Genomic DNA, 27,418 nt, shown 5'->3' on the forward strand with positions numbered 1-27,418 from the left:
CAATTGTGTAAGCTGATCGATGGCCGAGTGGATAGAGCGTTGGACTGGGAATCTAGTGTGAACTATTTTTGTGGGTTCGAGTCTCCGTGTGGCTGAATTTTCTTTTTTGTTCTCTTTTCTCATTTTTACTTCCTTTCTTTCCTCTTTTCTTTCTCCCTTTCTTTTTTCATTTCTTTCTTTCTTTTTCGTTCATTTTCTTTCTCTCTCTTTCTTTCTCTTTTTCACTACCGGTATTTCTTTATTCTTTCTTGCTCCTTTCTTTTTAGTTTTATTTGATTGATTCGCTGAGTGCAGTGAATCGTGATTGATTGTTTGTCACTTTATATAATTCAGAAATTTGTAGGCCTGCTAAGTCTGTCTTGTTGATTTTCATCCCAAATTCGATTTACAAATAATTGCAATCAGGGGAATAGCAGCATTGATTTCATCAAAGATATCAAGGCTATAAATTCAAAATCAACACATTTTCCAGGGCGTAGGTTGACGAAGTGCCCCCAATCAATTTTAAAATTTATAAAATCCTTGTGAAAATTGCCGAAAACGGCTTGTGGCCCCCCCCCCCGGCATCCGAGCTCCGGGCACGAGCTAAGCCAAGTTTCATAGCATTTTCATGTCTTGACCGTGGATCGATATTCTATTGTAAGTAGGCCTACGTCCCGGTACGCTTGTTCATTTTCTGCATGGCTGTTTCTGTTATGAACTTACGCCCCTCTGAAATCAAGCGCATGAAAAACTCTCGGCTAACCTTAAGCATCAAGTTTCTTATGTATTTTATTGAACATTCGTACATTTACAGTGCCAATTTCTCCCAATGACGAAATATGTGCCATGGGCCGTTTTTATATTGGGCCACTCAATTCAGTGACAACAAACCTCATGACCAGGGAAACATTTTGCATGGTCGGGTCAAAGGTCATGCAGAGGTCAAATCCTAGAAATGTATTTTCTGGACATCTGCAAGGGGTACGGGACTCAAACTCGGTGACAACAAACCTCATGACCAGGAAACATTTTTGAAACATTTTGCAGGGGCCAGATACCTCCACAACACCAACACGCAACAGCTAGGTTTGTGGCCTATGACCACCATTTGCCACTAGTTTTTCTTGTTGTTTGTGTATGAGGTTTTGTGTAGGCATCCCTTTAATTTAGTGGCTTGCGTGCCACTATTGGGTTTGCCTGGCTTCAGTCGAATGTTATCAATAAATAAATAAATAAATAAATAAAACCACAAGGCTCCCAATCATTTACCATGACAACCTGCTGAGAGAAGAGACCGTTACCATATTGATACCCGGGCCCTGTCACATAGGTCAAGCGCTCAGATTCTTCAGCAGATGCTTATCATGGATGCTATATAACTTTATAGTACATGTATGTATGTTTTTTCTTCATTAATATTATTGCGTGTTTTTTAAAATATTTAATTTTTGTTTCAAGATTTGTAGGTTATATGGTAACGTATTTGAAATATTACATGTCTTTATTATAGTATAATATTATGTAAAGTACAATCTAAATATGGGACCGTACAGCTCAATGAGCCTTAAATTCCCTAAATTGTATTCTGAGTTACAGTGTAAAATGTGCATGAAGGTCGTATTCATCGGCATCTCTAGCTGACGCGACATCTATCTCATTTTGATAGTCAAACACCAATCAATAATCCTATTATTGAAGAGGATAATAAGCTTCTACCTTAGATGGCAATAGAATTTTTAATAGCCTTGGTCTTTGCTTGTTTTGGCTAAATCCTGTTCAAGTGGTGGGTTACCAGGCATTGTATTTTGTATAGGTATGTATAACCAACAATTAACAATGAGAGAACTTTCTTGAACCTCGTTGACTTGGGGATGATTTGATATGACCGCCAATTATGACTGTTTGATATTTATTGCCAGCAATGTGGAAAAAGAGACACACGTAGAAACGAAAAAAGCTACCATTTTGTTGAAGGAGCAAAGTTCAACAAACCATAACCCCGCTACTGGATATCGTTTGAAGTCAAATAATATATCATTTTAAAGCGTATGATGTATATTTTCTAAAACAAAATAAAACAATTTTGACCGGGGAGGAATTTACGGCTCAATCGCCGTGACAGGTCACATATTTAGTTCATTCTTTTCTGTTTGGGGATACATGCAAATGTAATGATGTACGTAGGTCTACTAGCTCTCAAAAACTAAGCATGCCGCCAGGTACATGCATATGTATGAGCGTCAGCAGCATGCTAGCCTACTGTTTGACCCAAGTTGCTAAAGTTGGGCCAATTTGGCATATGCTCAATCTGAGGCCATCAATTGACGTACGGACGTGTTGCTACTACGCTTTATTCCGTACAATACGCGTATTGTTATATAGGGCCTAACGGGCTGTATGTCATTAGGAAATGAATTTGGAGAAAACCTTCTGTTAATAAAATACTATGCTGAGCCACCAGTATGGGTGACTCGCGCTCCAGTAATTTCAGATGAGTGAGCTCAGTAATACATCAAAGAATGTCCTCCAATTCATGAAAGCAAATAGATAATTAGCTTATCATATTAAAAGCTTAGAGGGAAGGTCTTGCTGCTCATCGAGTGTTTGTAATTATCAGAAGGTTTTCGCCAAAATCATTCTCTAATGGTATTGTAATCCCCGCTCTGATCGTGGACTGTCTACAACTTGGTTGAGCAGTACTACATGTACCTTCAACAATAAAAACTTGATCATCATGCCACCGCCGGAAGGAAATCAACCAGATCCACCAACACCATTTGCAAATTTTCCCACAACTTTCCCCAATGGATAGGTTGAAAAGCTTTTAAGCCCAATTCGAAAGTTATTTTACTGCATGTGTTAACACGATTTTGTGTCATGAGGTATTAATATAATGCATAAAATATCCAGGGGGCTTGCATGAATATTTACGTGTTATCAGGAATTTTGTGTTAGCAGATTTCATATTGTATCCACTGTACATAAATATATCATAGGGGCACAAACATGTTTTGCATTGTACTTTTATAGTTTCTGTTAATTCAGTATTGACAGTCAAGGTTAATTGGGGGTTCAGCAGTAGCATTTGTTGCTCTTGATCATGTTGATATCGAGTTATTTGCAGTGGCGTCGGTAGATTTTCAACATGGGGTAGGCTATGACAAAACCAAATTTTGTTAATGACATGTTCTAGGGGGTGACCCACTTGGTTCCCACTTTGAGTGCAATTGCTTAAAAATCCCAATGCAGATAATGACCGGTACTTAAATGGGGTCAAATGCAGTATGTTCTTGGGTCCGTTTTGCACCAACATTAAACTTAATTATCTGCCATGCTGCACAAAAAAAAGGCATAAAATGTGCGCTTATTTGCGAATAATTGTCCAGGGAAAATCATTTTTGGAGCAAGTCAGCGTCAATATTTATCACGTTTCAGGCATGCAGGTGGGGGACACTGAAATGTGTGACCGCAACATGTAAGTATGTTTGTTTGTGTTTTTCTAAAGAACACGAAAGGCACATGCCACGTTAGAGGTATGTTTAAAAAGTATATATAACAGTACGTCAAATGTACTTTGTTCAGTATACTTTAAATGGTCACTGATGTACTTAAAGGTACTTTATTGTTGTTCCAAATGTCGCACTTTGTTGCTATTTTAATGTACAGTGCTTTATTATTAAATATGCTTTTTTCAGTATGCTTTAAATGTACTTTTCTGGTCATTGAGCTTTATTTGTACTTTAAAGGTACTTTATCGTCGTTCTAAATGTCGCACATAGGAATGTTGTTTAAAACCCATATTTAAAGTGCAGTGCTTTAAATACTTGTTTTGGTCCAGGGATGCTACAGGACTTGATAAGAAATCTGCTGAAGTACAAATTGCTACGCTCATAACGCTTTGAGGGAAGAGTGTTACTTTCGTACTTTCCAACGCAGACCGTAAGGATAGCGCAAAAATATTGCACGGGCGCTGAAGCAATATTTGAACCGGTATTATATGTCCGATACCTGTGCAAGCAAACTGAATATGGACGATTATGGAACATTATCATGATTATCCGACGATTTAATGCGACCGGACAGAATTATACAGTCAGCCACCTGGACAACCGATTCTTTAGAAATGCTTAGTCGCGCTAAAAGTCGATCGATACATGTTAAAATCAGCACAATTCAGAGATACACCTTTTTGCTATGAAATTAATTTTCTCGGTCAAATATAAAGCAATATTTTTTTTCTTCAGTAATGTCAGTTAAAAACTTGGTGCTTGGATATACATTTTTTTAAAATCCTGGTGTTAAAATTAAGCATCAAATTGTGTCTTTTAGTGTGATATTTTTGATTTTTATAGGCCTTGAGTTCGCCCGCGAGCTTTTTACGGAATTGATTTTTAGCGTCTCAAACTAATATAGTTTGCTAAAGAAAGATATTTCCCACCTCTGTAAAGCACATCGTGTGGGTCTATATATTATAGTTTTGTCAGAATTTCCGTTTTATTTTACCCTTTTTCCCTTCATGCTCCGAAAATGTCAAACTCCAGTACTTTTATCTCGTGAGCAACCAGCAGAAATAGTCGATATTTTCATTGTTGTCATCCAGGGCAATTTTCCATTGAAAAGCAAATATTGCCCGACCAGCGATCTAGTAGCCCAAATCCCCAATTGGGTTTTCTGGTAAATGAGGTGAATTTTAAAATTTGCTCCCGTGATAGCCTGCAATTTCAATTTATATGGATTCCATGATTATGAAAACCATTTTGTCTGTCTGTTTGTTTGTTTACCTAGGTTAGTCCGTATTAAGAGACGCACGCTTGAGGTCCATGGGACAATCCACGGTCCAAACCTAGAAAAATTAGCGTGTTATTATACGGGATTTTAATCTTCTGTCCCTCCTATCTCCAGGTGAATTTTGTATGACCTACCCCCCCCCCCCCATCGCGGGTTGCCATTTTCATTACACCCTTCAGACCTGTGTTCGGGTTTGTTTTTAATTTGACATGTAGGCGTATACCTAAATGTATAGCTATGCTATATATTATTATGTAATATCATGTACATGTATAGGCCTATAGGGTGGGGTGGGTGCAGAGGTGTGTGAGGTGGGTAGTGGGGGTGTATGTAGGGAAAATTTGGGGTGGTACTCGACACACTTTAACCATGACTTCCAATGCAATTTCACGTGATGAAAGATCCTCATCGTGCTATAAACATGATCAGTCAGTGGCGTAGCTGCCGGGGGGCAGGGGGGCAATTTCCCCCTGGCAAAATTTGCCTATTTGGGCCCCCGCCCCCTAGTGCAAAGAAAAAGAGGAAAAGGAGGAGAAAGAAGAAAAAGAGAGAGAGAGAGAGGGGGAGAGAGGAGAAGAGGGGCAGAGAGATGGAGAATCCATACGATATGCAATACCATACGATTATATTCAATAAGCCGGGCAAAATTGTCTATTTGGGCCCCCGCCCCCCTTGTTTGGGCCCCGCCCCATGCAGGCTTGTCCCCTCTGGAAAAAATCCCAGCTACGCCGCTGTGATCAATAGGAGCGCTATTAGGCCTGGGAATTTCGTTGCTATATTGAAGTTCTGGCAAAACTGTAGCCATGCCGGTATTCCTATTAAACCCAGGGATATCGATCCACAATGCTAGTATTAGCCTTAGATTTTACGCGTTGATTTTGAAAAATTTTCAGGCGGGAGTAAAAAATGGTGAAATCAAAACGGAAATTCTGACAAAACTATGATATATCGCTCACGGTGATGTGCGTTAGAAAGTTGGGAAAAATCCTTCATTAGCGAACTATATTACTTTGAAAAGCTAAAAGGTTGATCCAAAAAAGGCTCGCGGGCAGAGTTTAAGCCTATCAAAATCAAAAATCTTACACGAAATGACTGAATTTCACGCCTAAGTTTAACACTAGGATTTGAAAAAAAAATACAGTATCAAGCACTACAATTTGACCTGACATTTACTGAAAAAATGAAAATGATTGCTTTTATTTGGCCGAGAAAATTAATTTTACATTGAAAAGGTGTAACTCAAAATTTAGCTCATTTCAACACCAAATTCGATCGTTTGTATTGCCTCATTAAATGACTGAGTGAGTCTTGCATAACAAAAGAATCGGTTGTCCAGGTTGCTAACTGTATAGTCCTTGGAATAAAGTGATCACGGCACTGAGCCAGACTTTTATGGGAAGGTAAACTATGCTATCGCGTGCCATGGATATAGTGTCGGACTAGCTCGAGGTACTCACACCTCCGTCACTACGATTTAATTTCCACTGACTTCTCCGTACGCTTATGGTGAGGAAGCAGATATTCAGCAGTACGTGGCTTCGTTTGCAACATCCAAGCCAGACAGCAGAGAAGGACTTTAATACATTTGGCCCAGAGGATGATTTAAGGAAGCCCCATCATGCACTGCAAACGTGTTATCACTAGAGTTTCAACTGCCACTTTACTTTTCAAATCCCATTGAATTCTGTGCAAAAGATGTTGTTTAAGAATTGTGCGTGTGTCATTATTACTTGGTCGATTTCAGAACAAAAGTGATGTATGCATAAAGGATAATTCACACCTTCTGTAGGTAACATAAAATGTGAATACGACTTGCATTTTGAATGCGTTTTTATTGTAAATATACCAGTCCAAATTCAAATTTAACTATGCCCGTCAATGCAATGTGCGAACAGTGGTGTCATGTTCACTTACACAGCTGTGCTAACCGCAAGTCAACACAGTGGCGTGGTGGGAAGTGCTTAAATCATCCTCTGTATTTGGCCAGTGTCAGTAAAGAAGTTATCGTGAAATTTGAATTACAACACATTGTCTATGGAGCAGTGTAATACACACAATCATGCATAACTCGCAAACGCAAAATCGGAATCAACTGAAATTTTGGGAGTAAGCTTTTTTCGTGGATATCTACTGAAAAATGTCATAAAAAGAGGATGCTATGATCACGAAATACTCCTTTAATGTCGGACTAGCCCGAGGTACTCACACCTCCGTCACTACGATTTCCATTGACCTCTCCGCACGCCTATGGTGAGGAAGCAGTATATCAACCAGTGGTCTTAGTTATTTTCAGTTCTGTACGTTTACTCTTCAGATCCACTGCAATGCATGCAGGGATAGCACTATAATTATGAGCCCTTGTGGGAGGGTAAAATAGGGGGGAGAAGACATTTTTTGCGAGCCGAAAGGGGGGGGGGGTGGGGCAAGCAATTTTGGCCAGCCGAGAGTGGGAGCAAGCGATTTTTGACACACATTCATGGGGCGCATTTTAAATAAAACACTCAAAAAAGGCTTTTGAAAACAGTACGGAAACGCTTTAATATGCCAATTTTCCTGCTCGCTGCGCTGGCAACATATAAGGATTGCAAATTGGAATCCAAAAAAATTGGCATGTGTGAAGGGGGGGGGGGTGGAAGATTTTTTGGCGGGCCGAGAGGGGGGGGGGCGATTTTTGGCGGGCCGGGGGGGGCAAACGATTTATGGCAGGCCATTCGGAAGTTTTACCCCCCACCCGGGGCTCATAATTATTGCACAGCCCCTTATTGCTGAGAGGATCCTTGTCCCTCTCTGATTACAAATAAGATCCTCCCTATCTCAATATGCAAGAGGTGTCAGGCTAATATAAAGATAATATAGTTAAGCGGGTACTACACCCCTGCCCAATTTTGTGCTTATTTTTGCATTTTTCTCAAAAATTATAGCGCATTGGGAACAAGTAAGATATGTATATTATAGGGGCAAGGACTACAACCACTGCACTAGAAATTTTATTTCAGCACAAACAACAGTTGTGGAGTTACAGTCAATAATGAGGGAAAACCAATATTTGATCAATAAATCAATAACTACTTGCTTTGAGTTGCTGAATTTTCAGTACAGTATATGTTGTCCTTGCCCCTATAATATACATATCTTACTTGTCACCAAGAAAAATGCAAAAATAGGCACAAAATTGGCCAGGGGTGTAGTACCCCCTTAACGTGCAATAATAGTATTTTTGTGAAACATTGTGCAATTATACAAGTAATTAGTTGTGCAATCATCATTATACTGTGTTTACAGGACGAAACCAAGCTGCAGGTATAGAGAAGGTTTGACAAATTTGTTCCAGTAAAGAAATTAAGTGTTATTGCTGTTGATAGTGACAAGTCAGACAACAGAGGGGTTTAAATATATGGTCAGTGTCTGAAAAGAAATGACATGTAAGTGTTTTGCTGTCGAGTGAAGGGACAATTTCGTGATAGTGTATTATATTTTTAGCAGTGTATCCAGCAGTGGTTTCGTTTGCAACATCCAAGTCAGACAGCAGAGAAGGAGTTTTACATATTTGGTCAGTGTCAGTAAAGAAGTTAAGTGTTTACTGTCGAGAGACAATAAATAGGGTTAAACATGTTAAGCTTTAGCAGTGGCTCTCGAGCAGAAGTTAGGTGTCTACTGTGGAGTGACAGTTTCGTATATATAGTGCAATTAACCTTCTGAGCAGTGCCATAGAGCAGAAGTTATTAAGTGAAGTGACGGTGTCGTGGTAGTGCAATTAATTTTCTGAACTTAGCAGTGGCATCGAGCAGAAGTTTTAGTGTTTCGTGATAGTGCAATCAATCGTGTGAACTTTTATGGCAGTGGGCAGCTAGCAGAAGTAAAATAAAGGATTTAATTTGATTAAAATTGGTAATACTTAGGATATTTTTTATTTGAATTGAAGTGTTTAAGAATGAGAATAAAGGTATTGTTTTTAGCCGCAGATGTGCATCTATCGTCTTATATAACACGGGCGACATCTTTTTTTTTCGGCTTCGCCTCGAATTATTGTTTTACTTAAAATAATGATGTCGTCCGTGTTATATGAGACGATAGATGCACTCCAGCAGCTAAAACAATACTTTTATTCTCTAACTAACGTATACCGTATAGCTATGGGTCTCTATCCAGTGATACCAAAATAAGTACAAACATTCCCCACAAAATATCGCTATGACGTCATAATGTGAGGGCGCCCGCGCAATTTGTTATAATATTGCTTTAATATTTGAACCCAGTAAACACAGAAATGTTCTTAAAATGTTTTTTTTTCAAAACCTTTTAATAACATTTAAATGTCGGGTTATATAAAGGTCATGAAAACGTTTTTAAAACGTTATTTCAAATATTTTGGGCAAACATTTTTCGCAAAATATTTGTTCAACCCCAAAATAACATTCTGTTTAGAATGTTTTGTACCAAGTGTTCAAGAATGTTTTTGGAATGTTTTTATACCCTTTATATAACCCGACATTTAAACGTTTTCTGTAAAACATTTTGTTTGCTGAGTAGTAGATTATCAAAAAATGTTTTTTAAAGTTAGGAAAACGTTTTATACTCTTAATATACCCTTTACATAACCCGACATTTAAACGTTTTCTGACAACCTTTTATAACCTTTTGCGAATGATGTCGAAAACGTTTTGTGGTTGCTGGGTTTGTAACTTTTAGATTTAATCTTTATATTTGTATTGTATGAACAAGTGATGATCTGGATTTTTTCCATTGAATCTGCAGTGTCACCAGCTGGTATGTAAAAACAAGAATAACCCCACCAAAGACTCAAATTTAAAAGTAAAACTAGAAGCTCCATATCATCAGCATGAAAACCAAACTGCTACTCCTCATTCTAAGCTGTGGATTGTTGGTATTGTCGGTAATATCGGTATCGTTGATATATGGTGATCCATCAAGGAAAGGCAGCGATAATGTAGGGGCTACCGGTTATAAACCGGCAACCCCTGTAGAAACAGAAGCAGAAGGTAAGTAGTATTGCAATAATGAGTTCAGAGCCGTCGCCATGGGGGTGAGTGAGGGTGCAACACCCCCCTGGCGATCCCTAAAAAGGGAAAAAAGATAGGAAGAAAGAAATCTACGCCACTGGCCATAGGGCATGGAAAAATGAGAAATGGTCTAGGGACGGCCCTGAATAAGTTATATTGTTCCTGGAGGTTGACTGCAGTTTGGGATGTACGGCTGGCATTTCTAAACATACCCCAAACATTGGGCTATTCCAGTTGAAATCCATACACCCCCTATGGAAGACATGACCTTAACCTTCCACACACGGAGGGTGTAGATTTCAAATGCAGCCACCCATATAGGTAACCCCATTTGAAATCTACACCCCCTGTGTGGAAGATTAAGGTCATGTCTTGTCATGTGTATGGATTTCAACTAGAATAGCCCATTGTATAAAATTTGACGAAAATGAAACCCAAAAATGAACAAATTTTTGATCTGTTCAAATTTTACATTTGCCAAATTCTGGAAAATCCCCCAAAAAAAACCCCACACACACAAAAAAAAAAAAAAAAAGAAAAGATAAAGAGTTTATATGTTTACCATATGTTTAGAGAAAATATTGCAAAATAACTTAACCAGTTTTCTAAAAAATTGCCAAAAAGCGTTCTTTAGCAGTCATAGTTCATTGAATTTACAACCGTATGAAAATAGGGGCGAAAATCTAGTTGAGTTGCAATTTAAAGAAAATTGGTCATTGCACATTCTAATGACGCTATTATATGGACAATATAAATGTCTTTTTTTCATTTAATAACATGAAATTTGAAAAATATTGTATGAACACTTGAGGTTTTGACTTTTAAAACCTACATTTTGGTCAAATTCTGTACTGGGATAGGTCGTTTTACCACATTCACCTTGCTATTAAATGCGTTATCTGTTGACTTAGTGAATGAAAGTGTTTTTAGGTGTTAGCTTTCGTTTGATATAAAAAATTATGATTGGCTGAAGGGTTTTGACAACTTGAGGTTATGACAAAAACCAATCACAGAGGCCCATTTTCCAGCTAGAAGCTCCACAGCTCTTACTATACTATGCACTCAACCAACAGTGTATTTTGTATTGACACCTTTCCATAAAGACCCCTGATCATATTGCTCCACCTTTCCATAAAGATCCCCTGATTATTACATTGCTCCACCTTTCCATAAAGACACCCTGATTACATTGCTCCACCTTTCCATAAAGACCCCCTGATTATATTGCTCCACCTTTCCATAAATACTCCCGATTATATTGCTCCACCTTTTTCATAAGTTCCCCAATTATATTTCTTCACCTTTCCATAAAAAACACGTAATGATATTGCTCCACCCAAGAAATTCTTCTGTCTTTAAGGTGTACTACACCCCTTGATAAATCTGTGACTATTTTCGCATTTTTCGCAAAAAATAATAACACACTGGTAACAAAAGTTGTGTATATTATAGGGGCAAGGAATCCAGTTACTTCACTGGAATTTCAGTGACTCAAGACAAGCGGGACGTTATGATAAGAAAGGCGGTATCACTAGAATGTACCTCATTTCTTAACATATACAATGAAATGTTAGTGAGGTAATTGGATTCCTTGCCCCTATAATATACATAACTTTGTTTTACCAGTGTGTAGTTATTTTTTGAGAAAAATGCAAAATTATTCACAAAATTTATCAGGGGGTGTAGTACCACCTTAATACAAGTAGATCATTCTGAATTTTTCAAGTCATGTTTCATTTATTGCACTTTGTACTATTGCAGCATTGTTTTATCAAGGTATGAATGTCGACAATACACTCTACAATACGACAAGGTAAGGAACTGAAATTTAAAATGACTTACATTTAAAAAAAAATTTATGTAAATTGTCATGGCCATATTTCGAATCAGCATGAAAAATGAATTAAAATGAGTACAAACAAGGCTAGTATTGGTTCAGTGGTTCTTAAAACAATTGATATTTTTATATCTCAGTTGAATATCTCAAAATGTGGACTTTTTATGGTGAGCGAAGCCTATTATGGTTAACACACAGAGCATAAGTCAATTACAGGTGCCTATTCATCATGTGCTCAGCCTGTTTGACCTCAACAGAATAAAATAGTACAATTTCAAAATTTTAAAACATTTTGGCACTAAAGTTACAAGCCCAACAGAAATTTTTTTAGCCCAATTTTTTGCAGCAAAAATAGTTACAATAAGTGCGCAAAAGAAGACAATTTAAGGGTATCAACTCAGTTATGTTCTTCAAAGTCCTGTATCAACTAGTCAGCACCAGTCTGCCTCCATGTTACCAGTGCATTTTATCCTCCATCCGGCATAACCATCACCTGTGTTATCGCAACTATAGATGTCTACAAATAGTCATTCTTTCCAAGAAAAATTCGCATTTGGAACAATCTCCCCCGAACCAGCACTGTATGCGCCCTCCATTTGTGCTTTCAATTAGTGCTATGTCGCCACCGACCAGTCTGAAGACACTCTAAACCAGCCAGCCTACTTTTTACTCGATCGCACCTTCCTAATGTATAGCAGTACAGCACCATATGTGACTAGACACCACGAATTAGCCGTAAAGTCGGCCCGGTCAATTTTGTTTATTTCTTGTTTAGAAAATATATATCATAAGCTTTAAAATGGTATATCATTTGACTTCAAACGATATCAAGAAGCGGGGTTATGGTTTGTTGAACTCTGTTCCTTCACGAAAATGTACCTTTTTCGGTTCTACATGTGTCTCTTTTTCCACATTTCTGGTAATAAATATCAAACAGTCATAATTGGCGGTCATTTGAAATCATCCCCAAGTCAACGAGGTTCAGGAATATCCTCTCATTGTCAATTGTTGGTTATACATACCTAGACAAAATACAATGCTTTGTTATCGACCACTTGAACAGGATTTAGCCAAAGCAAACAAAGATAAGAACTTTGTATGGATTCTATAGATCTTATTATCCTTATTATTATACGCTTATTATCCTCTTCAGCAATAGGATTATTGATTGGTTTAAACAGTGTTTGATGAGATACTTGTCGCACAGAATTGAGATACCTATGAATACGACCTTCACGCACATTTTACACTGTAACTCAGAATACAATTTGCCGAGTTTACGGCTCATTCGTAGTGTCCAGTCACATGTGTTTTTCGCAGCGCACCGACTTTGAGGTTACAGCAAACCACTTCCAGTCTAGCTCAACGAGCTGCTATGGAAAGCTACCTACTGAAGACTGATGTCCTACATCGAGGAGAATTCACTGTATCAAACAAAGTTTATTTTGGAGTCACAGTTACGCACTCCATCTTTGGACAGTGACGTCATAATTTGAGCATAGTAAGTCTTGATTCCAATACACCACACTGGTGGGCCACTTAATTATTTATGAGGTTTGCCATGTTTCATGGTTATAACACAAAGTACATACTTTGCTGTCCACACACTTTTGTTTTGCTGTAGTATAGAATTTTCCAAGGCTTGCCCACACTATCAACATTCTTTTATTTTTCAGAATACCTGCTCTAGTCTACCATCATGACATGTTCTTTGCCTTTGCTGAAGGCCGTAAAGAAACCCATTACGATATTGGGGAAATGGATATTATCTTACGACGTGGAAAAAGAAAAGACTGGAAAGTTACGTGGGGGCCAGTGGAAATTTTAGCAAGTCAGAGTGGGTACAGGTAAAGGCAATAAAGGATTGAAATTTATATACTGACTACTTGGAGCACACAGAGGCTAACAGCATTAACTGCCTGATAAAGAGCGATACCGATACATTGATTAGGCCGTCATAGGCATTCAAGGTTGCCAGTTGTCAAGAAGTCCTTCGCCCCCTATTTGTAACATTTGTTGAGGAAACTCTCAATATTTTTCAAAATAAAGTATTGAACTAACTTACCCTGCAGAAATCAAGACTTTAGGTGCTGCAGTTTTGTCAAAATCCGAGATTTTGAATAAAACGCATTGGCGACTTCGGCGTTGGTAGTATATTCAAATTTTCACAGTTGTTCGGTTCAAAATTATTAAAAGGGGACAGTAAAAGTTAACATTTTAGGGAAAAGAAATACTAATCTATTTGTTATGGAAACATGGCTTTAAACAAGGGTAGTTGATACTTCAGCCAGATGCATGTAATTAACCTTTGTGTGCTCCAACCCAAGCAGTCAATATGACAGTTTTGTAACGCTGAATTTATACGGTTTTAAAATTAAAGGAAATCTTCGGCAATCACAACAATTTATTCTCGAGTAAGAATCACATGGTTTTGATAATAAAAACAGCCGTGTCTCAACACGCGATATTCGAAATTCCCGGGAGCCAAAATTATCTGGTGAATTGAATGACGTCCCAGTAACACAATGAAGGCTGGCGACAGTTGGGCACAAATAACCATGACGTCATTACCCTAGACAATTTCCGCGCAGGAATTAATGAACATCGCGTATTGATGAGAGACGACTGTTTTTATTCATTTTTATGGTCAATATGAGTTTGTTTTTATTTAAAAAAATGCTTTTCGGGCTTTATATTTATTTTTAGGTATAATGGCATGATTAAACTTTTCAACATGGGTCGATTATATTTGCATATTACATTTATTACACAGAATGATGGATCCAGTTCCAATTGTAGACACAGAAATTGACATGATCCTGTTGGTTTATAACGCACATAAATCTAATGTTAGTTTATGGGATGAGCTTGCCGATGAAGAACTCACTACAGGACTTAAGGTTATAAAGGTAAGCCAGTTTTGTAGATGTATCTTGTATTATCATATAAACAGTAACTATTATTACATATTACTTTTGATGCGCAGAATGATGAATCCGGTTCCAATAGTAAATTGCTGCCCTCATTCGTCAACCTTCTGGATTGACGACTGAGTAAACTACGTGGAAAAAAGTGACGGATTTTGCAACAGGAATCCTGTGGCATAGAGCATGCGCAGTTGTGTCCAAATTAACCTATTGACCGAGTTTATTGTTTTTAGAACTTCAGAGTGCGATCTTGACGCAACGGCGCGGAATAGCAACGCGGTACACGGGCGCCGCTAGTCAGTCGCGCTATAGCGCACAACCAAAGTCGCATTGAATATTTTCAGAAGTCCGTCACGATATGGACTTTAAGTTAATCAGCCATCTTATACGTGTAAGATCACATTTTACACGTCTTAGAATCTAGCGGGTTGCTTAAATTGACGAATCATATATAAAGAACCCTTATTTAAACCCCAAACAACCAATCATCTTACGCGTATTCATCTTTGACCAATGAAATCTCGCCATAGCATTTCTTACACGCGTAAGAATTGCCTATCTTACTTATCTTACTTATCTGGCCTCTCAGAGGCCTTCAAAGTTAAAGAGACTGTCAAAAATTGTGAAGAAACTAAGATTGCTTAGATTTGGAGCAATATTGTCTTAAGGTGACAAATCGGCACAAGTCTTTAAACGTCCCAAATCTTAATTTTTATATAAGGGGGGGGCGATTGTTGCAAAATCATTAATATACAGATCCTTGCAATTATTAAACACAATTTCTTTACATTTGAAAGCGGTCTTTAGCAGATAAACGGTCAAAAACTATATGTCGAGAATGGGTATTTAATGCAAATCTAGGGAAATAAGCATAATGGTCAAAATGTTGAAAATGTGCACATTGTTGGAATTGACCATGTAACTTTGATAGGACATTTCTCTTGATGTGGATATCGCAGAGCACTCAAACCTTGAGTGTTTTACTCAAAACATTTTATATTTCTAGAAAAATATAACAAAACTCGATTTTAAGAACATCAGTTATCCTTGAAGGGAGCACACCACTAAATCAATGCGCCATTTGTGCAACCCTACTAAGTTCCGGTAAAATACGGAAAGTTTTTGCGGTATTATGGGCTGCTGTTTGGACTAATTATCAGACAGAGTAGCGAATTATAGCTTAAATGAAAGTGTAAAGCCTATGCATGAATTTGAGTCATCAAAAAAGTCGCATTTTTATGATTATCGAAAAAATAGGTCCGCGAATGACAAAATAGCAGAAACAGGTTTGCACTCTTGAGAGCATGTCAAAAACAGTGAGGGCGCTGTTCAGTGGCTCCTACCGGTAAAACGAGACGGAACACTACCCATACATTGAAACATATGTTAAACTTTCATCGATTTGCAATCGACTGGTGATCATTAAATTTCTCAGAAAGCGCCGAAAAGGCCTAAAAACGAGAAAAGAAAACCGGTGTTTTCACACGTATCTCAATGGGGCGATTTTTTAGTGGTGTGCGCCCTTGTTTACGATGTTGGTGACGAGCTCTATACTTATCCTCAATACGCCGCCAATAATATTGCGTATCGTCGCTTCACTAAATTCAAAATCTTACACGTATAAGAAGTCGTGGGTGTTACAAATTTAAAAACGTCTTTTAAATTACATATTATTGGTCGAAGTTTGCAACGCATAAGATGATTGGTTGTTTGTGATTTCTTACTCTGTGATTCGTCAATTTAAAAATCCCTCTTCTTTCTTACACGTGTAAGATGCAACCTAACACGTATAAGATGCAATCTTACGCGTATAAGATGCAACCTTACACGTGTAAGATGCAATTTTACACGTGTAACCTTACACGTTTGTCTTACACGTTTTTTGGACCACTTGTATGAATGGCCAAGTGGTCCGAAAAACGCGTAAGATAAACGTGTAAGGTTACACGTTTAAGATTGCATCTTACACGTGTAAGGATGCATCTTATATGCGTAAGATTGCATCTTATACGTGTAAGAATGAAGTGGGATTTTTAAATTGACGAATCACAAAGTAAGAAATCACAAACAACCAATCATCTCACGCGTAACAAACTTCAACCAATAATTTGTAAAGACGTTTTGTGATTTGTAACACCCGCGATTTCTTATACGTTTAAGATTTGGATTTTAGTGATGGACAATACGTGATATTATTGGCGGCGTACCGATGATATGGAGAGCTCGTCACCAAAATCGTAAACGAGGCATTTTCGTAATTTGTATGAGTGCTACAATGTCCTGTATTTATGACGAGTCTCTGTCAGGAATTGTTCCGACTGTTGGTTCGTTATGGTCACATCGCGATTTATCTCACTTTTTGGCTACCTTTTTCAATTATCTGAAGTCAGTTGAGACTCATATCAATTAAATTTCAAGAGGTGATGGTAAAAGGATAAAATAATCACGTTTGCGAAAACTACCGCGGTGCAGATTGATATCGAGGCTGAGATTATTCAGCACTCGTCGTACCAGTCAAATCGGAATACCGTCCATCCCTAATAGGAAATTTGTACGCGTATAAGAAATGCTATGACAAGATTTCATTGGTCGAAGATGAATACGGGTAAGATGATAGGTTGTTTGGGGTTTAAATATTATAGGTTCTTTATATATGATTCGTCAATTTAAGCATCCCGCTAGATTCTAAGACGTATAAGATGCGATCTTACACGCATAAGATGCAATCTTACACGTGTAAGATGCCATCTTACACGTGTAAGGTTACACGTATAATCTTACACGTTTTTTGGTCCACTTGGCCATTCATACACTTGGCCTTTCATAGTATGTGGAGAAGCTCAGTGTTGGTCATTGCATTATGCTGGTGTTAAGACACACTATTTCCACTTAATATTTAGGATAATCTTAAAGCAGGAGGTAGCAAAAGCATTTAAATTTTAAAAGGACATTTCATGATCCACGTCGTCATCCCCCACTTTCTCAAAATACACAGAATCATGCATAACACGCTAACGCAAAATTAGAATCAACTGAAATTTTGGAAATAAGCTTTTTGCGTGGATATCTACTGAAAAGGGCTAAAAAAGAGGATGATAGGATCACGAAATACTCCTGTTGGGTAGGCCTACTCCATCTTGGATATGCTTATGGGGGGGTATTGGAAATGTCATCAATATCCAAGTAATTAAACATTTTAGCTTGATGACGATTGGGATGCTGTCTGTTTCTGAACATAATCCGGTATGGGAATGGCAATGAGATCTTGTTGGATTTTAAACATAACGGTTAATCGTGATTCCAGTCTTCTTTGTTCAAGTGTGGGCCATTCAAGTTGGTGCAGTATTTTTGTCATTGTACCTGGTGATTTTGTGTAATTTCTGGTAACAAACCTGTTAGCCCATAAATGATTTAAATTGGTATTTCTGTTACTCTTTATTCAAGAGTTTTGATTTAGGTGTAACCTGGACAGAACCACAAGATTTGAATCATGTAGTGCAACTCATCAGGCCAAAGTCATACCTATATGCTCCAGGTACAGTATAGCTTTATTGAATTATGCAGCGAAACAACTCATCAAGCCAAGGCCATCACTCTATGCTCCAGATACAGTATAGCTTTATTGAATCATGAAGCAATACAACTCATCAAGCCAAGGCCATCACTCTATGCTCCAGGTATAGTGTAGCTTTATTGAATCATGAAGCAATACAACTCATCAAGCCAAGGCCATACCTACATGCTCCAGGTACAGTATAGCTTTATTGAATCATGCAGCGAAACAACTCATCAAGCCAAGGCCATCACTCTATGCTCCAGATACAGTATAGCTTTATTGAATCATGAAGCAATACAACTCATCAAGCCAAGGCCATCACTCTATGCTCCAGATACAGTAGTTTTGATTTAGGTGTAACCTGGACAGAACCACAAGATTTTAAACATGTAGTGCAACTCATCAGGCCAAAGTCATGCCTATATGCTCCAGGCATACAGTTTTATTGAATCATGCAGCGAAACAACTCATCAAGCCAAGGCCATCACTTTATGCTCCAGATACAGTATAGCTTTATCGCTCTATGCTCCAGGTACAGCTTTATTGAATCATTTTTGTTTTGGGTCAAGGTAACTTTCTAAGCCTAAAAAGACCGAGGCCCAACACAAACCCGACGATTTCACGCATTGAACATAAAATAGATGGTTGCAAAGTTAGTATTGTCAGTCATTACCACCATTTTACAAATTAATTTTGTTTCATGAAACATTTGCTTAAAAGACTATTGAAAATGTTTCTTCCGTTCACTATTTTAAGGTTAGCAACTATTTTAAACTGTTGCGGTTTGGTAGCTCACAGCATCTTGCGAATGGTAGTGAGCTTTGGCAAAAATTGCATTGATCATTTCATAGAAGAATTCAAATATCACAGATATACCTATGTGGGTCCTGTTGTTCTTGAGCTATATTGTAAAGAGGGCTGAAACAACAACACTTTAGAAAATGAAATTTTTTTGGCTGCTTCGACCAAAAATATCTCGTCTACCCTTAATGCGCATCACCAAATTGTTTTTTTCCTTCTTTATAGGTCCTGGGCATGGCATTCAGATGAAATCAGGTAGACTCATATTGCCTGGTAGATTTTCGTCAAGGGTGACTGACTCAAAACAAGTAGGTATGTAGCACATAGAAGGAGAATCAAAAACAGCCAATGTAGGCATTAGAACAATGAGAATACAAAAAGTGCACTAGAAATTCTGAACAGCAGACAAGGAGGTGTTTCCTGTTGGTTTCTGCAGCTTCGCCACACAGCAGGCATGGTATCAGTGTTAAATTAGTTGAACTTTCCCCGGTTTCCTTGCAAGTTACATGTACATGTATCGGACAGAAGTTTTGCTTTTATTATTACTCTGTAGACGTCCCTCTGATTTGGTTCATCTGTTTCCCATGTTGGATGTGTCTAGCTAATAGAACATGTTACAGGGGAAGACTTTGTGTTTTAGTCAGGCTTAGTACTCATTTTTAAACCAAAATGATAGAGCACAAAATATTATGGGTAATCCCTCATACAATGGGAGCTTTTAAGCTCCTGTTGTATAGAAAGCATTATGGCTGCAGTAAGGGCCCATCCCTCATTCAAAATTGTGGCTCCAGTAAGCCACAGCTTGGGAAGGATGTGCATGGGTAAATAGGTATGGGCCATAAAGAGATATTTACCGACTTGGGTTTCAAGAAAGCTGTATGCACTACATGAATGTACATTATAATTACTCAGTGCCGCCGATAGTCATTACGGGCCCGGGGTAAAATGAGCGTACGGGCCCCTTTGATCGGCGATGACGTGCAGGACTTCATAAGGGCGCTCAGGGCGAGCAAATATACCCTAATAGCCCCGTAAAAAGAAAATAAAGAGACCTTAGTGGGCCCTTGCCCGTAAGAAGCAACAGAGAAGCAAATAAAAGAGACCTTAGCTGGCCCACAACGTATCTTTCTTTACTTTTTAACGGCCTCCATATTCTTTGCTTTTACGGGCCTTTTAAGAGCTATTAAGGTATGCTTTCTTTACTCTCTTACGGGCCCCTAAGACCCCGGGCCTGGGGGTAACGCACCCCCTTAACCTCCATTGTCGGCGGCACTGTAATTACTATTCCCTACTTTCTAACCTGTTCAAAATATGCCAATTAAAGGCCCTTTCAGTGATTTCACAGGAACATTTAAAAAAATGGAAATTTGTCAGAGTTGCTTAGAAATAAAGAATAAGTCTACATAATTTCATTAAACCACTTTTCCCCTGAACACATCGACAAATTAGTCAAAAAACAGAAGTTTTAGAAAGGTTTTCTACTTCAACTCAGATCGACTCGAGAAAATCGAGATTTTCGTACAGTGCGCCACCAATCGACTGGAAAAACTTCCTAGTCCAGTGTTTCTAACACGGGGAAGTAGAGTCTAAATTGATTTAAAACAGACGTTTAACTTTTGTAATAGAAAATAAAATAAGCAATTAAAGGTCAGTTAGGTCACCGAGGCAAACTAACGGTCAATTCAAATATGAAAAACAGTTAAAATTGTGTATTTTGTTTAAAATAGTAGCTACTGATGTAATAAGTAGTAGAAACAATACGCAACGCGTGTTGGTACGTGGAGAGTGAGCTTCTTTCGATCTCGAGTCGGACTTTTTGTACTGTCAGTATCAAAAGTCCAGAATCATGCAAATGCTTTATTTTGTCTCAAATACACGGCTTTCGACCGAACCACTAGCAGGCTATGTTAGCACATCTATGCCAATTACAAAGGTACCACAATCTGAATTTTTATGATTTTTACGATCGTCCGGATGAGCAAATCACTGAATGGGCCTTTAATTAATTTTCTGCCATTTTCCATTTCAATTCAGCCAACACCCATTTCTCATCTCTCATGTATACACTTTGCAGCTTTTATGAATGGGACATTCCCTCAAACCAATGTGATATACAGTGATGATCACGGTAACACGTGGCATCCAGGAGGTAACTTTGGCTATAAGGAAGATACAACCGGCATTGCAATATTTAGTACTGAACCAACAGTAAGTTATTGCAATTTGTTACATCACCATGAGATATTGAGACTGAAAATCACACTGAAACTGCACAGTAACGCTGAAAAATTGTACACGTACTATAGATAATACCATGCCTTCCAACGGTCCCTATTTTTACTGAAACAAAAAGGATAAAAGAGAGCGATTCTGCCATGTGTCCCTACTTTTGCAATATATGACTAAACTTATATAGTAATGTATAGGAAATTCAGGAATGTCCATATCTTTTCTCCTGTTTGTCCCTATTTGTGAAGTTTTAGGGTTGGCAGGTATGCAATACCATGGAAATAGCTGTGAAAAATCAACCGCAAAACTTCTGAAAATGAGTGGTCGTTAATCCCACTGAAATGGTCCTAAACACACTGAAATGTTGGACCATGCTATTGTTATGAAAAAAATCACTGGATAATAGCCACACTGAAAATACCCAGCTAGACAAGAATAATGCTGAAAATGGTTTTCAGTGTGATTTTCAGTGTCAAAATTTCAAATTTCTAGGGGGCTACGCGGTATGACCGCAAAATAATTAAGGTAAAACAGAGACAGATCGAGGGTTCAGAACCAGAAAGCCGTAACTCACCATGACCAAAATAACAAAATGAGCATAAAGTTTTTAAATTAGTCCATTTTTTTTATAATGATGTATATTCATACGTAGCGGTAAACGTAAATAGAAAGTAAAGTTATACTTCTACGCTACTTAAATTTGGTACTCTCCCCGGAGCGCCTTTACCGGTACATCCGTTGAAGATGCCGGTTGACCCGGTGAAAGCACTAATGAGTGTACCAAATGTGAAATGCGTATAGAAGTATGAGTTTCCATTTCCACGCTATTCATTTCCATGAATTTCCATTTAGCCGTAGGTCGGAAAACATGTATGTCATACCTCGATCGTATAAAATGAACATGAATTTTTTTTCTCTTCAAACAGGCAGTGGAGCTTGACAATGAACTCTGTTTAAATGCAAGGACACTACATCCGGATCAGCCTCGCGTTTTGGCATTCAGTAATGATGAGGGCGCAAGTTTCGGTACACCTACGTTAGCGTGGTCACTAATAGAACCTGGATATAAAATACGTGACCCTGATTATGTGAGTAATTTTACCAACGTTCTGCAGGGACCATTCTTATTGGAAGATAACATAACAAGGCACGGCATTGTTGGTGGATGTCAGGTGTGTATTTCAATGCAGCGAACATTATCTCGGTCAAAAATCCAGTTACTACTACACGGAATAAAGCAATTGCTATCGTGGTAACTGGATAGCTGTCCAAGGTTCGGCTTTCTGCGTATTATAATAGTTACTTGCTGTTTGTATCTGTGTATTGGGAGGGAATTTTTACTGCATCCGGGCCACTACTCATTCTAGACTGAATCCTTGTCGTCACTAGCTGTGCAATGTGTGTAACGCTTGTTAGTGAACGTTAACCGACTGAGGGCGTCCGTCTATACCCATTCGCTTTTGTACACTGATCATTGGTGCGATTCACTTTTCTGCAAAAGTGTTCGAGTATAAATTCAGCTATAGAAACGATTGTGTGTTCTCAAGTGACACACATTTGTATTGGTTCGTTCAAACATTGAAATGCTTTCAACTTGTGTACTGGTTCATTCAAGCATTCCCTCCCAGGTTTCTCAGTTATAAGACAGATCTATTTAAAGATACATTACCATGGCCAATCTTAATAGGCCAGAAATTCGACAATCTCATCCATAGGCAACTGTGTTAAGCAGTATATATCTCCCAACATTAGCCTGAGTACACTAAACTGGGTCACATGTGCAGCACCTAGAGTTGGACAAGTTAAATTCCCACAGCATTGAATCGTTGTTTCTTATTAAGGAGTCCCATCGTCATGTGTGGCTCTGATTTCTTCAAGACTTCTTCGAAACTGTGACTCGGACAGTTGTTTGTTATTGATTCACATCGTCAGGTGTGGCACTGACGTCTTCGATACTGATGAAGTCACAGACAACAGTGTAATTGTTGAGGCCTTAATGCTTGATATTGATTCCCAATGTCAAATGTGGCACTGGCTTCGTCAAGACTGATGACGTCACAGACGACATTTATTTTTTCAATTCCGATAGCATAACTTGTTATGTATTCCTGTTGTGAAACCTGTTCCCCACCAGCTTACTCTGCAGGTGTTGCCTCTGAACTCTTTTTTTCCCTTTGATGCCATACACTCTTCTTATCTTGTCTAGCCTTCTTTTGATCTTATTGTTTTGTCCATCACAGAGTTGTTTGTTTTTCTGTCTCTATTCTTGTTTTACCTTTTTGATCTCATTTGATTGTCCGTTTAATGGGCTTGTACATTGCTTCATATAGTGTTTCTAATATAATTCTGCAATTATATCATGTATTTTTGAAGTTGTGAAATACCGTAAAACCTCGTCTACAGGCATATATAGTGATTTTGATGAAAGCTAAGTTAATACGATACATGCGTAAATATTCCAATACAATAGATTGGTCTTACAATAATACTTGTTTGTATATGTTTGGATCTGTAATTTATTTGCTCAAATTCTACAATGGCGCCTGGATTAATTCAGCTTTCATCAAGAGCACTCTATAGACGAGGTTTTACGGTATAGCACTTGAATTTAATTTAATTGAAATAGCCTGTGCTTTTTAATTTTATCATCCATGTTTTTATTGATACAGGGCAGCACGATAGGATTTGCAGCCCCACAGCCACTCTCACCATCCAACACATGGGTTGTCTTCTCCAACCCAGCATCGTCATTCAGACGAAACATGGCGGTGAAAATCAGCAAAGATGGCTGCCGAACGTGGAGCAAGCCATGGGTTATCCACGCAAATGCTAGTGCCTACTCAGACTTGGCTTATTTTGATACATGGGACTCGGATGCTGGAGTTCACTCACCAAATTTTGCAATTTTGTTCGAAGGAGGCGAGGATGATTTTGCGTACGAATCAATTCAATTTAAAATGTTTAGTTTGGAGAGGATGTTGCAAGGGATAACGGAACCGTAACCATTTTCTTCAGGATGAAATTTCTTACGAGGACCAAAACTGAAAGTATTGCAGCAGTATTAAACATCGCATGCATGACATACAGTACACAAAGAATTAAGGTACCAGTTATGTTCACCCCTGTATATCCTAAACAAAGACAGCTATGTTATAATTGGAACCAGCAGCCAATAACTGATTCATCTTTAGCTCGACTTTAAGAGCTCGTTTTATAGTTAAATGAAATAAAGACATGATGATAAAAATCGAAGGAAGATGCAAATTCAAAAATTGCAGTTTGCATGATCTATTGATTTGTACACAACACATTCTCGAACAAGAGAACTAGCATAGTACTTGCATTGCTTATAGCACATTAAAACTAGCATTATGCTTTCATTGCTATACAGAACATGAAATTGCACATTTTGATTTTGTTCTTTTTTGTACTAATGCAGGGCACTTAACAAAGTCACTTTGGATGGGCTTACTTAATTCCATGGAAAAACACTTAATTCCGTTACTTTATTCGGAAAATAGTTGAGGTCCCTTTAACCTTTTCCAAACGTTCCAATATATTATGGAATCTATTATAGGACTCCTGTATGTAGACCAGGCTTTGAAATAAGGACCCTTGCCTTTGAAATTTCAAGGGTCCTTACAAAAAAATCCAAGGGTTCGACCCCGGACCCTTGCCTTTGAAAATTCTAATTCTAAAGGTCCGACTATTGTGAAGTATTAAATGTTGGTGTAGACTAAGTAACTAGCAATACCTCCTGCCTAATCGAGAATGGGCTATGTAGGTTATAGAAAATTGAAACCCGGGTTGAAAACTTGATGGGAAACTAAAATGAAAGTGTACTCGGGGAGCTGGACTATTATGTTAACCAAATTTTCCAGTGGAACAACAAAACTAGGACTTTCTGCTCTTTGCTTGGTTCAATTTTTACGGGTCATGCGGAGCCGTACCGTAGGAAATCTGCGGGTCCGCGCCTACTTTCACGGGTATTTGACGCAAGGACGCGCCTTATTTCAAACGCTGATGTAGACCCCAGGGGATGCAGACCATCCAATTGTGACCAATCACAACAAACGTGTGGACATTGCAAGAAACTGCTTTTCAAGATATGGACGAAATCAGGCATGAAAAATAAAGAACATAAAAGATATCATGCCTTATTTCAAAGCACATAATTTTATAAAATCAATTTTGACAATGGTGTCTCAAAGTAAAGGTGGTAAATGTCTACTTGATTTGAAAGAATTGGTTTCAGTTTTTCTTGCAAAGTCTCCCCTTTTGATGTGGCTGGTCATAGATTCTGTTAAAACCTTCAAGTTTTGCAAATTATTATCAGGCATGAGATCTTTTAGGTTTAAACCTAAATTCAGGTGGTTTTCTGGCTAATTTAACACATTGTTTTATCACTGCTTTCAATTTGTTTCATCAAAGCTTGTTCTCATACCTATTTGATATTATTGTCAACCTGTAGTGCTCCTTGAGCACAGCTTGTTTTATATTGTATAATAATGTTCCATTAGCTGTATAGCATGTTGAGGTAATCACAATGTTACATCATTAAAAAAAGCCTAAATCTAGTAATGTATTCTCAAGGAGTTCCGATTGATCATCTTGCAATGATTGGTTGATCAATAATAAGCTGTCTCTACATCTAGGAAAAACTGAGTGTATTTTACCCGGTTCCTGCATTCCGTGTATGGGTACTCATGCTCGTCGGCAAACTTTAAAAACACCACCTTTTGCATCTCATTTCGTGAAGTTTTCAGGATAAAAACACCCCTATTTTTTAGCGATTTCGCGAATCTTTTGCCCTTCAATAGTGCCCCTAAAACGCAAATGATAATTCTAATAATTATACACTGTTTTGACGAAAACGTGGATTCGTGTAATGCACGGTACCTGCACACCCATTGTCCGATATTTGGCCATTTCAATGTCTCATTTAATCGCCAATAGGGCCAGGCTATTTTTACGAGCCACTCACGCATAGGCGTAACCAAGCAAACACAGAAATGTATTTAAAATTTTATAAACAGGTTACAAATACGTTTTGGTTTTCAACGGTAAAACATTATAATAACATTAAAATGTCGGGTTATTTAAAGGTCATGAAAACATTTTTAAAACGTTTTGTATGATTTTTTAAAATGTTGCCAAAAATGTGTTTTGGCAAAACATTTTTGCTAAATATTTTGACAGCATTTAATTACATTATGTTAGAATGTTTTGCATAAACCTTTTACACCCTTTATATAACCCGACATTTAAAAGTTTTCTGTAAAACGTGTTGTGTTTGCTGGGAAGTGCCCATACACCAAATGCAAGTCAATTAATGCCGTACAGACTTCTTTAGTCTAGATTAACATAACTTACCAAAACGAAAACGAAAATCCACTTGCTTCAAATTATTAGTAAGTAACAAAAGGCTAGAATAAAAGCGGTTTTGAAGACACCGTACACCGCACAAGATGGCGGCGGCCAGTGAAAACGAAACGCCCTCTTTACTGAGGAAAAGGCCCTCTTTATTTGCAATTTTAGAAAATAATTCTCTGTGCGGTTTTGAAGACACCGCACACCGCACAAGATAGCGGCAAGAAGGAATTTTGAATTATAAATAGGCCTAACCTTTTAAGTTTCAATAATGAGACTAGAGGGGGAACAGAGAGTACGTGTAGAAACTGTGCGGTGCTCCCAACGAAAAGAGGGGATTTTAAATCTTGTTAGAGAGGACGTTTTCTTTGTACTGGGGGTCGCCATTTTGTTGGAGAGGGCGTTTTCTTTGTACTGGGGGTCGCCATTTTGTGCGATTTTGTTGGGTAGAACTAGAAAACCGCACAGGAATCACAGTGGTACCACATGTGTACACTCATGAGTAGAGTATCAAGTAGTACAGTGAATAACATAATATGAATTATAAGAGGCATTATTTGTTTTCTTTTAGATACCTTAAGGGCTGGGGTATGAACGTTTGGACAGTATTTATTTTGGGACATTAGAGCACATCAGACATATCGAATTGCATTCTGAATACGAAGAATGTCATTCTGATATCAAATAATTTTGAATTTTGAAATTCGCAATTTAATACACATTTTATGGCAAATCATTAAAATTGATATTTTTGATATTTAACAGTACTTGAAGTAAACTTTATAAATCTGATGATTTATACTTAAAGTGTATGTAGGTGGGTTGAAAAGCCGACGATCAATTGAAAATTTTGACCTTTCGTATTGAAGATATGAATTTTTTTCCCAAAACACCAAAAAAAATTAGG

The 27,418-nt window shown here is 38.0% G+C and overlaps 1 protein-coding gene across 1 annotated transcript; it reads left to right on the top strand.

Moving 5' to 3' along the window:
- Nucleotides 1-1,177: 1,177 nt before the first annotated feature.
- On the top strand, nt 1,178-25,637 carry LOC140138729 (sialidase-3-like). The gene is made up of 10 exons (XM_072160488.1): nt 1,178-1,374; nt 9,526-9,770; nt 11,553-11,604; nt 13,305-13,475; nt 14,402-14,537; nt 18,000-18,090; nt 19,138-19,224; nt 20,987-21,120; nt 22,068-22,313; nt 23,811-25,637. The coding sequence occupies exons 2-10, from the start codon at nt 9,611-9,613 to the stop codon at nt 24,141-24,143; spliced, it is 1,410 nt and encodes a 469-aa protein (XP_072016589.1). The 5' UTR covers nt 1,178-1,374; nt 9,526-9,610; the 3' UTR covers nt 24,144-25,637.
- Nucleotides 25,638-27,418: the final 1,781 nt, after the last annotated feature.

This window comes from Amphiura filiformis, chromosome 18, assembly GCF_039555335.1.
Source record: "Amphiura filiformis chromosome 18, Afil_fr2py, whole genome shotgun sequence".
Lineage (NCBI taxonomy): Eukaryota > Metazoa > Echinodermata > Ophiuroidea > Amphilepidida > Amphiuridae > Amphiura > Amphiura filiformis.